Raw genomic sequence first — 16,643 nt, forward strand, 5'->3', positions numbered from 1 at the left:
ATAATAAGTGATAATCTTACAAGCGTATGTTCCAACAGGACGCCACTCGTATTCGTTGGAATCACTTTTCTTTTGGAAGTTGATGATGCTGTATCTTGGAGGTGCATCCCCACTTGGCAAGAAACGAAAGGTCTTCTCACTCTCATCTGAAATATAATAAAGAGGCCCATTTAGCATGATACGTAGGGTAAACGGGGATATTTCCGTATCGTGATCTGTCGCGCCAAATACAATCGCTAAGGTGCCAAATAGATTTTAAACATGTAGATGTTTGCCCGGGGGTAGCTAAGAGTTATACCTTTCCAGTTGGTCCCTTTCTGAGATGTTTTTTAGTTTCTTGCCGGCCGCTGACTTGGTGATTATTCTGCCACAGGTCACGATAAGGATATCTCCCCAGTTAAACGTAAATTTTTGGAAAATTGGTGAAGTCAATACGCTTTATGCGTAAATTTTACGTAAAATTGACGGAATAATATTACCATTGATATTTGGGAAAAAAGCTTTGGAATATTTTACGTAATATTAACGGAATGGATTTTACTAATTACCCTTCGGTAATTTTCGTAATTTCGGTAATTTTTTGCCTTCGTATATATATATATATATATATTTTGTATTTTCGTATATTTTATGAAAGATTGATGAAAGAATATTTACTATTTATATTTGGTAAAAATGATTCTGTGTATTTTACGTATTATTTACAAAACAAACTTACCATTTAAATCTCGGTTCGAATTTATTTACGCAAATTTTTTGGATAACCGGAGTATAATTTGATGCTTTAACTTACGCATATTTAAAGATGTATTGTTGACGTAAATATTAAGTAAAAGTAACGTACTCATTCTTACCTAGAAAAAAGTGGTTAGTAAAATAGTCATTAAAAAAACGAATTTGTTTACGCCTCATTTTACATTTTTTTTTTGTATAACCATTTTTTTGCGATAACTCGACGTTTCATTTTTACGTAAATTTTACGAATGCTTAGGAAAATTTAAAGGTGAAATCTGCGTATTTTTAAAGTAAAATTGATGTACTGAACTAGCATTTTAATCAAACCATTCCTAAATTTTTCTGAACTCTATTTCTCCAAATATTTCTTATAGAATAAGTATATTAATCAAAAATTATTAAGTTCATACGAACTTTTTAAAATACATTAACAAGAGTTTCTCAAATAATTTAAAAGTGTTGCATGTTTTGTATAACAAAGACGTTTAAAACTTCAATAAATTGGGTTTTACTTTCAAATTAAAAAAATCGATGCAGGAGATTTACCAACGGGAAACATTTATCATTAATTAAATTCATACGAACTTGTTAAAATAAAATTTATTTTCTCAATTTTGCTGAACTATTTTAAGAAACACACGAACCCTGTTTACCAAATAATTCATAGAATTTCTTATGTATAATCTATGCGAATATTTTTTATGCATTTTTAAATAAATATTTATTGAATTTTTTTTATATTTATAAATCTTTCTCAAGAATCTATAAATTTTTGATGCATACTTTAAGCATATTTTTAGTATTTTAGACATCTACTTCATGATTTTTTTAATCTAAAATCCATGAATTACAGCATTGAATATTTATAGAATTTGTATTTCAATATTTTATCCATAGTAATAATTTAATTTTACTATGTGTTCATTTTCAGGGGTCTGTTTAGAAGAAATTTGGGTCCGTTAACGGACCCTTCACAAAATATCTTTTCATAAAAACGGACCCTTCACAAAATATTTTAACTTAAAAACGGACCCTTCACAAAATATTTTAACTTAAAAACGGACCGTTCACAAATTCGTTTATCTCCATTATTATTTTGTTAATCGAATAAACTCTTTCCAGGGCAGAAAACAAGAAAGATGGATGTAAACAAATTAAGTCTTGTCTTCGGCAGACGATTCTTCCATTATTCGTCCGAAATTAATATTCTGCGCTCAGCAGTATTGGCTAAATACCAAATATTTGTATGTTCCATCTCTAATTTAGAAACAGCAATTGTTGTTTATTTTTTAAAATTTAATTTTTTTAATTATAATTTTACAGTATTGAGCATAATCTTGTATGTCTTTAAAATTTAAAAACTTCTTGAAAAAGTTTTTTTTTTGCAATAACGGACCCTATTTCCACAAATTCATAAAAGCGGACCCTGGTTGAAAGAATGTGAATAATTTTTTCACAATTTCACGAAAAACGGACCTTTCACAAAATGTCTGGACAGACCCCTGATTTTACTCCAAAACAAAAGTGTTTTTTTTTAAAAATTTTACTTTTATCTAGCCACCGCCGGCAATCAGCTGGTCCACCTTCTTAAACATGTAGAATTTCAAGTATTTCGAGATTTAAAAGCAAAAAGTCAAGACAGTATTTATGTACAGATAATAAACTCATATTGAATGCCTGAGAGTATTTTAATTCTTGTCTCTTACATGTTCGTATGGTATGGTAGGTATCATGAACTTTAACTGTTATAAATTACTTTAATTAAAAAGAATACACGGGTCTGAAACAGTAAAAGATAAATTTTGGAACAGAAATAAACCTTTAAAAATAATTTAACTTACTGCTACTGCGTAAGAACTGAAAGACAGCATAGTCAAGTAAATGAGTATTTATGTTTATAAGTTAAAATCATATTGATTATGTGAGAGTGGATTTAATTTTTGTCCCTCACCAGGGGTCTGTTTAGAAGAAATTTGGGTCCGTTAATGGACCCTTCACAAAATATCTTTTCATAAAAACGGACCCTTCACAAAATATTTTAACTTAAAAACTGATCCTTCACAAAATATTTTAACTTAAAAACGGACCCTTCACAAAATGATTTTTCTTTTAATCGGACCCTTCACAAATTTGTTTATCTTCATTATTATTTTGTTAATCGAATAAACCCTTTCCAGGGCATAATCTTGTATGTCTTTACAATTAAAAAACTCCTTGAAAAATTTTTTGTTGTTGCAATAACGGACCCTATTTGCACAAATTCATAAAAGCGGACCCTGGTTGAAAGAATGTGAGTAATTTTTTCACAATTTCACGAAAAACGGACCTTTCACAAAATGTCTGGACAGACCCCTGCTTACATATTCATATGGAATCATGGGTATCATGGTGAATTTGTTATGAAAATGTTTATCCCAACATGTGCTAACGATAAAAAAATACGCTAATTATCTCAATGAAGGATAATAAATCAAATTAGCAACTTTGTCAAAACCAAACTGTCTATTTATACGAAGAGATCACCCGAAAAGTTAAATCAGTAATGTATCCTATCACCCCAATTCCGAAATTTTAGATTTTATCTCGAAATTTTAGATATTATCCCTTAAACATGCCTGCCAACTTTCACTCTTACCGAGGATGGATTTTCAGAGTGGTTATAAAACAATAAACGAAAAACAATATGACTCAAAAATATATTTATAATTTGATCCCGTTGAAAATCGCTTGCGCAAGGATTATTATGCTTTCATATATTTATTGTAATTATTTATATGTAGTGGTGGTCAAACTCATTTATAATTGTATTTATAAATCAAAAATTTAATTGGAATAACATGAGTATTACTATCACTTTAAATATGAAAATAAAATCCTCCGGAAAATCCGGAAGAGTTGGCAGGTATGCTTAAGGATAATGCTTTGTATTCATTTAAGTATCGGTGCGTTACCGATTGCTGAAGTTGCGTGCTCAGATTTACTGGTATATCATGCAGCTCCTTTTAATGTATATAGTACATTTTACAATAGGTAGAATAATACTATAACAATGCAATAATACATTACAAAATAAAATTTTTTATTTCATTGTTATCACTATCCTCTGAAGCACTCAAAATGCGTTGTCTTTCGCACTTTACAGGAGCAATGTAGTCGTCAACAATATGATCATATGAATTTGTGATAATGCTCATAGATTTTCCTTTTCGATCTATATACCTTTTTGGGGATACACCAAATTAAAAAAAATTACGCAGTTAATCTGGATTAATTTTTTTCTTACTTTCTGCGTTGCTTCGTCTAATTATTTTGAAACACGCAATTATTAACACTGAGAAACACTTACGCAAGAATACGTCCGATTGCTTTGCAAACTGCAATAAATGTGACGGAGCGATGAGAAAAACGCGGGTTACCTAACAAATACAAGAAGCGCTATTGCTTCAAGTGGGATTAATCGATGTAAAATGAAACAAACGCTATCGTGCTGCTTGGGTCTTTTCATACTCATTTAGAAAAAGCGCGATTGCGCTGTTTGGGATTCTTCGGCAGTGTTCTTTCAATACCCCCCTGGGACTCAAACGGTTAAAATACATTAAAATAAAATACATTTTTCATTGGGCAAAAACTGATTCACTGAATCAAAATCGTCTCATTTATAAAACACGTAACCTTTGAAGTGAACTTTTTCCATAGCTTTCTTCAATGTAACGCCATCCATAGTTATCATGTCTTCACAGAGTCCAGGTTGGCCTTTGCAGACAGTTTTGTGAATGTTATTAAGCGCATGCGCAAATGCATAGGCAGAGTCTCTCACGAAGTGGAGGGCGGGCATTTGCCTGTACCCGTTGGTCTCGGATATCTTCATGTCTGGCATTTCTTGGCACCATTTATGGAACTGTTGATTGTAAGGAGTCTCGCCAAAATCCTGAAGCCTATAAGATTAGGATAAAGAAATGCAGCTGATTACTATATTTTAGAAGATCATTGATAGTTTACTTAAATCCAAAATTTATGTAGCAAACTTGCATTTAAGATCATCTGATTATAAAGCGTTGAAGACGAAGAAAAAAGTGCTAGGTTGTTGTATAAAACCCCAGCCACCATTTTCGGCAAAACGAAAAAATTGTGCTTAACATATTCTAGAAAAGTTCCTAAACTAAATATTTTTTAATAGATTCCTATTTGTGACCACTTTATACAATTTACAGCACATAGTATCCTAGTAATCATGCTTTTTGATTACCATATTTGAAACACGTTCTCGTTAAATGTTTTACGATCACCTCAGAGGATCTGTAGCAATAGTGCGAAATGCTGATTCTAGTATTTCATTGCAGTTTTAAATAATTGTTTTGTAGTTACAGCTTTCATTACCTATGTGAGCTATACATTCAGGAAATGGACAAAAATATGGAAACCCTTCTATATTAGCACTATGTAAACAATCTTTCTTTTAGCAAATAAATACTTTGAAAGGTTTTGCGTGGCAAAACTTTTGGCGCAATTTAAAAGATGATGCTTGAAGCCTTTAAAAGTGCTGCCCTTTGTACCATACAACATTTGCATCGACCAAAAAGAGCATCTATATATATATTTCTCTTACACGGTACCAAAAAAAAGCCTCATTACAACTCCCCGAATGGCAACGTTAGAAAATCAATCAATGATTGCTGCTAAAAATGTCACATGGCAAATGTCACATGAGGTGGCTCAACATATAGCGCCTTTAAAAACGGAAACAATAACCAGAGTGAGCATTATCAGGTTGTTCAATTCAGATTCATGCCCTAAAAACATGATAATATTTAATTTAAACTCAATTAGGAATTAATTAGGCTATAAATAAGTCACAAGGTCAGACTTTTGAGAAAATCAGTTTAGTATTGACTAAACAAGTTTTTAGTCATGGACAACTTTATGTTGGCCTGTCAAGAGTTAAGTCATTTGACAGCCTTTCAGTAATTGCTCCAAGATGCCAAATCTATAATTGTGTTTTCAAAGAAATTCCAAATGCTTAGGGTTAATTTCTTAGAGCTTTGCGGAAAAAAATGTTTTTTGGAAAAAATTTAATTGAAACTTCTATTGGCAGTAGGCAAGGGGAACAGCCAAAATCAAAACTCCCCGATTAGAAATGCAGCATGGTGACCTCCACGTGGTATTTCTCGGGTAATGCTAACAGCCATGCATTTCAATTTATTGTATGTAAGACATCCTTATTTTGTTCTAAAATGTTATGTACTTTATCACAAATGTTAATTAATACACTAGAAATTGATTTCAATAGTGCTGATAACCAAAAAATATTTCATTTGGCGATAAAACACATTTTTGTGTTCTTGAAAATGAGAGACTTTTTGAGGGTAATTATCTCACAAGGAAAAGTTAGGGTTTAAAGTTTATATTTTTAAATATTAAAATTTTTTTCTAAAACTTTCAGAATTTCTAGCATTAACTAATTTATTGTACACATTTAGTTGAATTTAGGCGAGTAACTGCAATATTTGATAATTTATTTTGCTAATATGTTTCTCATTTAGCTAATGTTTTGGTTTTTTCACCATGTACAATCTAAATAGCTAATATACTTTTTTTAAAAGCCAATAAGAACATTGATAGAATTCTTCTATATAAGTACAGTACTATGTCTTTGATGATAAAATACTATGTCTTTGATGATAATATACTATGTCTTTGTGCTAGAACATTGTGTTCATTGGCGAGCGAGTGCAGCGAGCCATGGTTCACGGCGTGAACCACATAGGATTGCGTAGCAATTCTCGGGGGTTGGCGAGCGTTAGCGAGCAGGGGGCGGAGCCTCCTAGTATTAAATTAAAAGCTTTTGTTCTTTTTTTAAATGCCACTATAATTTTAAAAGCATTCTTAGACGAATTTTGCAATATTTTAGCAAAGGGATAAAATTGCTGACATTGAAGCTAAATTTAAGTCAATAATTTCCTTTCCTCATTTTGGTCGATCCAAAGTTTAGAAGAGTCATTATTTCTTATAGATTCAGGCACGATCTGTTAAATTGAGGCAGCAATTTTGTCATCTAAAATCTTCCGAAACATTTACAGCCTAAGTTTTACAGAGCTAGTAAGGTGTGTTTCGTTAATTTTAAACAATACGAAATATATGACGAATATTTAAGTTTTTCTTTAAAATTATAAATCAATAAATATATGTGTTTATCATGAAATAATATGCATCATACTGAAGAAGTAATTTTAAATCCATTCATTTTGAATAGGATATTACTTTTAATGAGATTATGTTTGTTAAATTCCATTTTAATAAAAATGTGACACAATTTATGAAAGGTCAAAATAACTTAAATTCAAATTGATGCATATTAAATAACTTTGCATTCGAAACAGAACAAAACAGAAATCAAAAAATATCATTAAAGAAAGAGTTAAATAAGTATTTTGAACAGGAAATTACCGCTGTAATTTTTAATACTTTTATGTTGAGGATTTCAGGGTCTTTGTTACTTATAGATCCAATCATATGATACTTCTGTTTGAAAATAATTCCCCGATGAAAAAGCGTAACGGATTTCGATCATTATCTTTTTAATATTACATAGAAATAAATAACGCATTTACTGCACAAATCAACAAAAAATGAAGAAAAAAAACATATAAAGACGAAAAGTAATGAAACTATGACGTGTCTAGGTCGCACATCAACATAGTCCCATGTTGATGTGGGACTTAACATTTTCGTCAATAAGATTATTATCTCTTTACATAATTAAGAAACAAATAACACATTTATAGCACAAATCAACAAAATAGGAAGGGGAAAAACATATAAAGGCAAAAAGTAATGAAAATTTGAGGTGTCTGTCACATATCAACATAGCCCAATATAGTCAACATGTTTCAGATTTTAATATTTCCGTCAACTAGAAAATGACTGCGAATGTTTACTCGACTTACTTGCAAGAAAAGTATTCTTCCCAGAACTCAGGAAACCAAGGATCGCTCTGGGCGTTGTTGTCCGGCGTCAAGGATGTAAAGTGCTCATCAAATCCGGCCAGCGGTTTCAGGAGAGGAGAGATGGTGATTGCGCCCTCCACCACTTTCTCGTGCCCCTCCACAACATATTTTCTTCCGCCCCATGCTTCACTTCCGATCCAGACAAAACGGTCAAAGGCACGTCGCCGGTGGGCAGCTGCCATTACATTTTTGGCCGTTTGCTTGTCAGAGAAGACAACTACAACTGAAAGAAGAAGACGGAAGTATTATTAATCCTATTCTAACATATTTTATGGAGAAAACTAAGTAATAGTAATGATCAAACTCTTAATCATTAAGATAGCAAGCTGGGTTCATACGCACCCCGAAAACTGGAATCAATTTTGTTACAATGAAGCTGGAAATTTTTTAATATTAGCTTCCACTATCGAATTAAATTTTCATATCCGCCACCTTCGGTTCGATATATGTACATGGGTTGTATTTGTTAGTAAGGGCCGTTTGAAACTGAAAACCAAAACGGAAGAAAATTTTCAAGAAGCAAATTTATTTTCAGATTTTAAATACGTTTCTCTTTTTTTCCAGCATAGTTGTCAGAAGCGCGATGGCTATTGGGATAGAGCTTTCGCCTTCCAGTGAGGCGAACCGGGTTCGAATCCCAGTCGATACGAATTCCGCATCCGCAATGCTGACGTGAAATATCCTCAGTGGTAGATGGATCATGGGTTAGTGTCCCCTTGCCGTCAGGCTAACCATGGGAGGTTCTCGTGGCTTTCATCTCCATGTAACGCAAATGCTGGTTAGTTCCATCAGAAAGTCCTCCACGAAGGCAAATTTCTCCTAATACTTGATCAAGGAATTCCCTTGTCTTCTTCACTGGGTTCAAAATGACAAGACTATGGAGTTGAACATTAGTAGTTGTAAACCCAAAAAATTGGGTCGCCTGTTCAACGACGGTTATTAAAAAATAAGTAAAAAAAATATTTGTCAAGTTTGTTTAAATACTTATCATACCTTATAACTAGATTTAGTATACCCTCTTCATACAAACTTGTCGCATGCTCCATTAACCAAGCGGTCACGACCGTTAACACGTATTCGTCAGTAGTGGTTTCCGCCAAAATGATGTTTGAAATATCGGAAAAGATGAAAATCACTCAGTGCAAGGTCTGACCTTGTGCGTGGCGGGCCATTTGTTAATTTTGAGCATTTTAAAAACACAAAAATGACAGCACAGCTGCAACTGAGCACAGTTGTTTCCAAGGAATGCTGGGACGCGACACAAGCACTCGTTGAAACGAATGCGTTACCTATTAGAGTCCCCTTGCCGTTAGGCTAACCGTGGGAGGTTCTCGTGGTCTTCCTCTCCATGTAACGCAAATGCGGACCAGTTCCATCTTAAAGTCCTCCACGAAGGCAAATTTCTACCAATACTGGATCCAAGAGTTTCCTTGTCTTCTGGATTGAGTTCAAAATGAGTCTACGGGGTTGAACATTAGTAGTCGTAAACCCAAAAATTGGGTCGGCTGTTCAACGACGGTTGTAAAAAAAACACGCAATGACATAAAAAACTATATTAATATTTTAATTATAACTTTTTTAATTTTTGCCACGTGCGCATAAACCCTAGCAAGGTAGCTATTCGGCATAAAAATTTAAAAACTGTAAGTAAAGGAGAAGGAAACAAAAAGTTTAAAATAAATATTATCAACAAAAAATATTTGTAAATTTACAGCTAATCAGCTGAATTCCTACAGCTAATGTTAAATTACTGTCTATAAAATTTATGATAACCTTATACCTGTCCCCACGTTTTAAATTTTTCTTGACCCTGGCCACCCTGTTTAGAAGCTGCCGGGTCACAAGGGCTACTAGATGATGTTTTTCTCTCAAAAATATATAGCTGCCAACTCAGTCGGTTATCTGAGATGATTTTATGTTTCTATTTAAAAGAAAATAAAAAAATATACACTTGTTATTGTTCTTTATTTCTTTAAAAGCTGTTTCTAAAATTGAGTTAAAGGAATAGATATAAAACTTTCATATTTTTGTAATGAAGAGTCTTACCTTTAGGAATAGTCTTATGTTAGTTTAAAAAAAAGTTAGATGAAGTTAAATATAGTTTTAATAATAGATATTTGGCCCTTTTCTGCACTAAATTATAAAAATATTTGGCATTTAAATGCAATTTGAAAATATGCTTTGTTGCTAAGACATGATTTAGGACAATTCTCATATAGCTCTAAATATTAGTCCCATAGCTCCGAAATTTAAAATTTTCAGAATTATCATTTTGTTTCCAAAATGGTCGCCAAGTCTTCAAAATTTTTGCCAAGTTGGCAAAAGTTTCGCCAAACCGAGTTTTGCATAAGAAATGCATTAGGCGTTATTTTCTCTAAAAATTACGTCAGAATTAAACTAATTTCTTGAAAATTTTCTAATTGAACTGTTAATTTAGTTTGTCTGAGATATTTAGCCTCATAACAAAAGAATATTCACAAAATTATATACAAATTTACAACAATATTAAAATTAATTAGGAAGACTATTACCTCGTGCATTTGTTCTATGCATAAGATTCTGTATGACCATATCGTAATCGTTATCAGTAAAATGATCTACATTTATGCTCTGCGGAGAACTGAAGCAGATCTCTTTACGGGCCTCTTCCAAAAGTTTCTCGTACCCTTTGTTCCCGTAATCAGTGTCCGAGTAAACAACAGATACATACGTCCAGCGAAAAGCTCTAGAACACAAAGAAAATATTAATAAATAAAAAAATTATTTGTTTAAGAAAAGTATTTTAATAAAAGTGTTAACCCTAGGTGATCACAACCAGAGAAAGATTGAAAAAGCCGATAATATTTACTTATTCCTATCCACCAAAATATGCTTATAAATGGGAGGTCTTGGGATAAAAACTATCCCGTTTATTTTTGACAAACTAAGATAATAATAATTCTTAAACTAAGTAAACGAATAACCACAAATGGTTTATCTTGACTAAATGGATTTTTGACCACTTAAAACAATCCAACTTATTTCTTAAAACTAAAATAATCTTGAAAATTTTCAACTAAATTATTCTTTATTGTTTCTTCATGGTTGTGACGAACCTGCTATCACCGACTAGAATGTCGTACATAAATGTCAAAATTCCAGGGCTGCTAACTACTACGCTTTTTGCAAAACATTTTATGAAGTGGCAGACGAACAACAACTAAAGCTTTTAGAATATTGGTTAATGTTAACGGTATTTTAAAAACCTCACCTTAAAGCGCATGGACATCTATCTCATTTATGAACTTTTGAATCTTTGGTAGGAAAACTATTTTACATTAAGATATATAACCTTTTTTAAGAAATTTATAAAAAAAAGCATATAAAATGGGCAGTTTTGTAATTCTATATAATATTTGAAGTATACACGAAATAATAATTATGCTTAGCTTCATTTCTTTTTTGTGGCATATCAATGGGGAGCACGTAAATTTGTGAAATCTACTATTGATATGCCACGCTTCCGTACGCAAGATTTTAAGTGATTGCGCATGCGCCCGTAAAAAGATATATCAAACTAACGTAAGCGAAAATAAGAGATTTCGCGAAAATCCGTAAGCTGAAAGCGCTACCTGGATTACCGTTTTAACTATGACTAAAAAATCAAAACAAACATTTACATTGAGCGTAGCAATCTCTTCGTTCAAATTGTTGTAATATCACACGATTCAGTTCTATATCTCATCAATATATTTCTTCGAATTCAAAATCTGTGCCCATATTTTAAGTTCGAAGGTAGGTTTAAACAGAAAACAACATTTAATAGCTATAAGCAGCTTGCTTGTAGCTTTGTTTTTGTCGTTTGTAGTTTTGTTTTTGTTTTGTAATATCATCAACGAAACGTAAGAAGACGTAGCATGTGAAATAAACACGAGCATGCGCAGTTGCTTCAAATCTTACATACGGGAGCTTTCGAAAGCTAACATAAATGTGCGAAATCTCCCTAATATCTTGAAAAAATTGTTTTAAATATTTATTATAAAATAAGAGTTAATAGAGTTATATTCATTTTTAAGAACTTTCGATACATTCTGGATTTGAAAGAGCAGAAAATAATTTCAGTAAGCAAAAAAATGTTGACATCGTACTTGAGTATTTCAACAATGGCCTTTGCCTGATTCACGTCAGATGGTACTGTTCTAAAGAAGTATGAATACTTTTCTTTGTTGCTCAAAGTTGGACTTGTTGATTGGTAACTTACCTATAAAAATAAATTATATGAATCACTCGATCTTTAAGAATCCCGAATTGTCAAAATCTAGCATTTATGCTCAATTGAAAAAAATAAAAACGTTAACTTACAAAATTTGGAAAAAAGTTTTGAAAGATACACTAAAAAAAGCTAAACAGGTTCAAAACAACACACTTAAATTACTAAAATCGAGGTAAAATATTACAAAACAATAAATGAGTAACTAATTTGTCTAATTAATGTTATTGAAATAAATTGTTTCTCTATAATTCATATAACCCAAACACTTGAGCTGAAAAATGGACTTTAACTAAGAAGCTAAATCCGCATTTTGAAATCAAAATTGTTTCCTGGAGAAAAAAAAAGAAGAAATAACACAGAATTTTTCATATTTTCAGTTTAAAATAGCGAAATTCTCTTCGCAAGTTAGAAAATTAAAGAAAATATCTACCTACCAGAGTAAGCAAAAACGTAATCTATTATATTTTTCGATAACAGTAATCAATTACTTGTAATCATGATTGCAACACATCATAATTTTGATTTCAGCTGCAATTATGATTACAACGCTCAATTACCGTAATCAGTTACTTCTAATATTGATCAGATTTTTTATTAAAGCTATTATGCGATTACAGAAGTTGATTACAGTAATCAATTACTTGTTATCGTGATTACAACTCCACATAATTTTGATTACAACTATATTCATGATTACACTAATCAATCACAGTAATCAATTATTTGTAATCTTGATTACAATTCACCATAATTTAGATTGCAACTGTAATTGTGATTCTAAGTAATCATGATTACTTGTAATAACAACAAGAAACGATTACGGGTAATTATGATAGCAAGTGAAGAATATATACCATTACAAGTAATCATCACTACATGTAATTGTGATTACAAGTAATCATCACTACATGTAATCGTGATTACATGTAATCTAAATATACGACTACAAGTAATTACGATTGCAAACTATATGTAAATGCAGTACGTAAATACAGTATGCACTATCTATACAATGTAGGAAATGCGGAAAAATCTCTTCCAGTACTTCAGTGGAGAAAAAAACGGAAGAGGGCTATTGAAAAGAGATATGCTATTTTATAAAATTCTCCTGTAGGATCTTTTAATATAGAGAAAAATTATTTTCACCCTTTGTGGGAAGAACTCCCGTAAAATAATTTAACTCTATGTGAACAATTTTTCTTTCAGCAAAAAATGTTTTGGAAGACTTTACAAGGCAAGACTATTGGCACAATTTGAAAAATTATACTTGAAGTCTTTAGAAATGATGCTATTTTTAACCATGCAAAATTTGCATCGACCAAAATAAGCTGAGAGAATGAAATATTGATTTCCTTTTTCAATACAACTATAGAAAAAAAAATCATTATTGTATAACTATTTCCTCCCATATTACTGCTAATAGAAAAAAATATCGTAGACATTTTAAATGATGGAGGGAATGGTTATAAATAGTATTTATTTATAAATTTAGCTTTTTTTTATTGTTGTGAATTTTCTATTCATTGCTGTGAATTTTTTATTCATTGTTGTGAATTTTTTATTCATTGTTGTGAATTTTTTATTCATTGTTGTGAATTTTTTATTCATTATTGAGAATTTTTCATGAATATTTTAGAATGGTTCCAGAACCAACAAACTGAAAGCTTTATGCATATTTATTCATTATTGGGAATTTTTTATTCATTACTGAGAATTTTTTATAAATATTTTAAAATAGCTTCAGAAACTACAAGCTGAAAACTTTATGCACGTTTATTCATTATTGGGAATTTTTTATTCATTATTGAGAATTTTTTATAAATATTTCAGAATGGTTACAGAAACGACAAACTGAAAACTTTATGCATTTTTATTCATTATTGTGAATATTTTATAAATATTTCCGAATGGTTGCAGAACCGACAAACTCAAAACTTTATGCATTTTTATTCATTATTATGAATATTTTATAAATATTTCCGAATGGTTGCAGAACCGACAAACTCAAAACTTTATGCATTTTTATTCATTATTGTGAATATTTTATAAACATTTCCGAATGGTTGCAGAACCGACAAACTCAAAACTTTATGCATTTTTATTCATTATTGTGAATATTTTATAAATATTTCCGAATGGTTGCAGAACCGACAAACTCAAAACTTTATTCATTTTTATTCATTATTGTGAATATTTTATAAATATTTCCGAATGGTTGCAGAACCGACAAACTCAAAACTTTATTCATTTTTATTCATTATTGTGAATATTTTATAAATATTTCCGAATGGTTGCAGAACCGACAAACTCAAAACTTTATGCATTTTTATTCATTATTGTGAATATTTTATAAACATTTCCGAATGGTTGCAGAACCGACAAACTCAAAACTTTATGCATTTTTATTCATTATTGTGAATATTTTATAAATATTTCCGAATGGTTGCAGAACCGACAAACTCAAAACTTTATTCATTTTTATTCATTATTGTGAATATTTTATAAATATTTCCGAATGGTTGCAGAACCGACAAACTCAAAACTTTATGCATTTTTATTCATTATTGTGAATATTTTATAAATATTTCCGAATGGTTGCAGAACCGACAAACTCAAAACTTTATGCATTTTTATTCATTATTGTGAATATTTTATAAATATTTCCGAATGGTTGCAGAACAAACAAACTGAAAACTTTATGCATTTCTATTCATTGTGAATATTTTATAAATATTTCAGAATGGTTATAGAACCGACAAACTGAAAACTTTATGTATTTTTAGTCATTATTGTGAATATTTTATAAATATTTCAGAATGGTTGCAGAACCGACAAACTGAAAACTTTATGCACGTTTATTCATTATTGAGAATTTTTTATTCATTACTGAGAATTTTATAAATATTTCAGAATGGTTACAGAACCGACAAACTGAAAACTTTATGCATTTTTATTCATGATTGGGAATATTTTGTAAATATTTCATAATAGTTGCATAACCGACAAACTGGAAATTTTATGCATCAATCTTAAGTATTTTCTTACGAACTATATAAACAAAAGATGTTAGTAAATTTGACCACGTACATCAGTACAAATATTTGATGAAACCACCATTGAAATCTGTCTTAAAAGTCACAAATCCTAAAACTTAATATCCGGTATAAAACAGTGACTATTTTAAATGCAACAAAATACAAATAACATCGTATGTTTTTTTCCCTCTTTTACGCGGGGAAAGAAACCCTATAAGAGTATTTTCATTTCCTCAATCCAATTCCCCCACGCACACACATGTTTGGCTAAACTTGTTAAACACATGGAAAATAGACATTTTTGTCCTCTCTGCGTCTGTTACATCCAGAAATAAATAACACTTCCTACCAGCTGAGAAAAACGATTTAATCTAATAAAACGATACACTGAATTTAAAAGCAACCTACGAAAATCCTCAATTTTACATATAGATTGAATTTGGAATAAGCAACAAAATATTAGATAGCCGTAACTTTTGTTCTAGTGTGCACTACCTTTAAGTTAAGTGAACGAATGTCAACGCGTTCATGACATTATATATAGTATTCAAAAGAAGGGGAGTGGGGAATTAACCGCAGCCGCATAGGCGACATTCGATCGAATGTTTTTAAAGTGATTTTTCTTATTTTTACCATTTGATGTTTTACCTGACCTTACACTTTATACGTTTTTTAACTGTATTTTTGGTTAATTTTACTATTTCAGATGTTTTAAGCGCTTTTGACTTGTTAAGAATTTTGGCTCTCTTCAAGATCCCTTTCATCTTTTATTTTAAGCCAGACACTTGGACTGGTTGTTATTCCGGGGGCTTTTCCCTTTCATGGTTCAACGACGGTTATAAAATATGAAATAAAACAAAAGTGAGTAGTGAAGGTATAACGCTACATTTCACCACCATCCGGAAATGCCACCGTTGATTGATAAAATCTATTTAAATTGATTAAAATTTTTTCTAGCCTCCCAGATTGCTATTAAAAGTTAATGTTTTCCCATTGGTTGTGAATAATTTTGAAATATAATTTTGATTAAAAAATTAAATATCAATTGAGTTTCTACCACTTGTCACTTGTGGCTCCCCTGAGGAAGTAACTTTAACGAAGATGATAATGCGTTAATAAAGTCTTAAAAATATCTAATACGAACAAATATCTAAAACAACCACGAATTTAAAAAACAACAACATTAAACGAGATGAAGGAAAGAACCAGATAGTTTTTGAAATTAGTGTTTGGAGAATTAATTTTTGTTGAGAATAGTTTTTGCTCGTATTTAATATTTAAACCAACGCGTTACGGAAATTTTAATTAATCTTTACAAAGTTTATGCTTATTCGATACTGGTACCTCAATTTATTTTTGTTTTGTTGACATGTGAATGTTGTGACATAAATTTATTTTCATTAAAAAAAAAATAAATAAATAACTGTTTCTTTAATGAAGCTGGATTCGTTACAGTGCTTTCTGCTTACACTTTGTGAACACAAAACCAACGCAGTGTTAAACGTTGGAGATGACCCTTTCCTTTCAATCATTAGATATTGAGCAGTGGTGGCTCAAAGGATAGAGCGTTTTCTTTCCAATGAGGCGCATCGGGTTCGAATCCCAGTGATGGCTGGT

General features: G+C 31.1%; 1 protein-coding gene across 2 annotated transcripts in view; it reads right to left on the reverse strand.

The window, feature by feature from the left end:
- Nucleotides 1-16,643, reverse strand: part of LOC107439307 (metabotropic glutamate receptor 3) — an 82,366-nt gene that overhangs the window by 15,032 nt on the left and 50,691 nt on the right. For both annotated transcript variants that reach the window (XM_071185077.2, XM_087164651.1), the window contains 5 exons: nucleotides 11,867-11,979; nucleotides 10,271-10,464; nucleotides 7,680-7,962; nucleotides 4,408-4,670; nucleotides 21-146 (listed from right to left, as the gene is read on the reverse strand). In XM_071185077.2, coding sequence (XP_071041178.2) covers nucleotides 21-146; nucleotides 4,408-4,670; nucleotides 7,680-7,962; nucleotides 10,271-10,464; nucleotides 11,867-11,979 — 979 coding nt within the window. The remainder of the gene's footprint in view (nucleotides 1-20; nucleotides 147-4,407; nucleotides 4,671-7,679; nucleotides 7,963-10,270; nucleotides 10,465-11,866; nucleotides 11,980-16,643) is intronic.

This window comes from Parasteatoda tepidariorum, chromosome 5 (genome assembly GCF_982258835.1).
Source record: "Parasteatoda tepidariorum strain Cologne lab strain chromosome 5, Ptep-v5.0, whole genome shotgun sequence".
NCBI classification, from domain to species: Eukaryota; Metazoa; Arthropoda; class Arachnida; order Araneae; family Theridiidae; genus Parasteatoda; species Parasteatoda tepidariorum.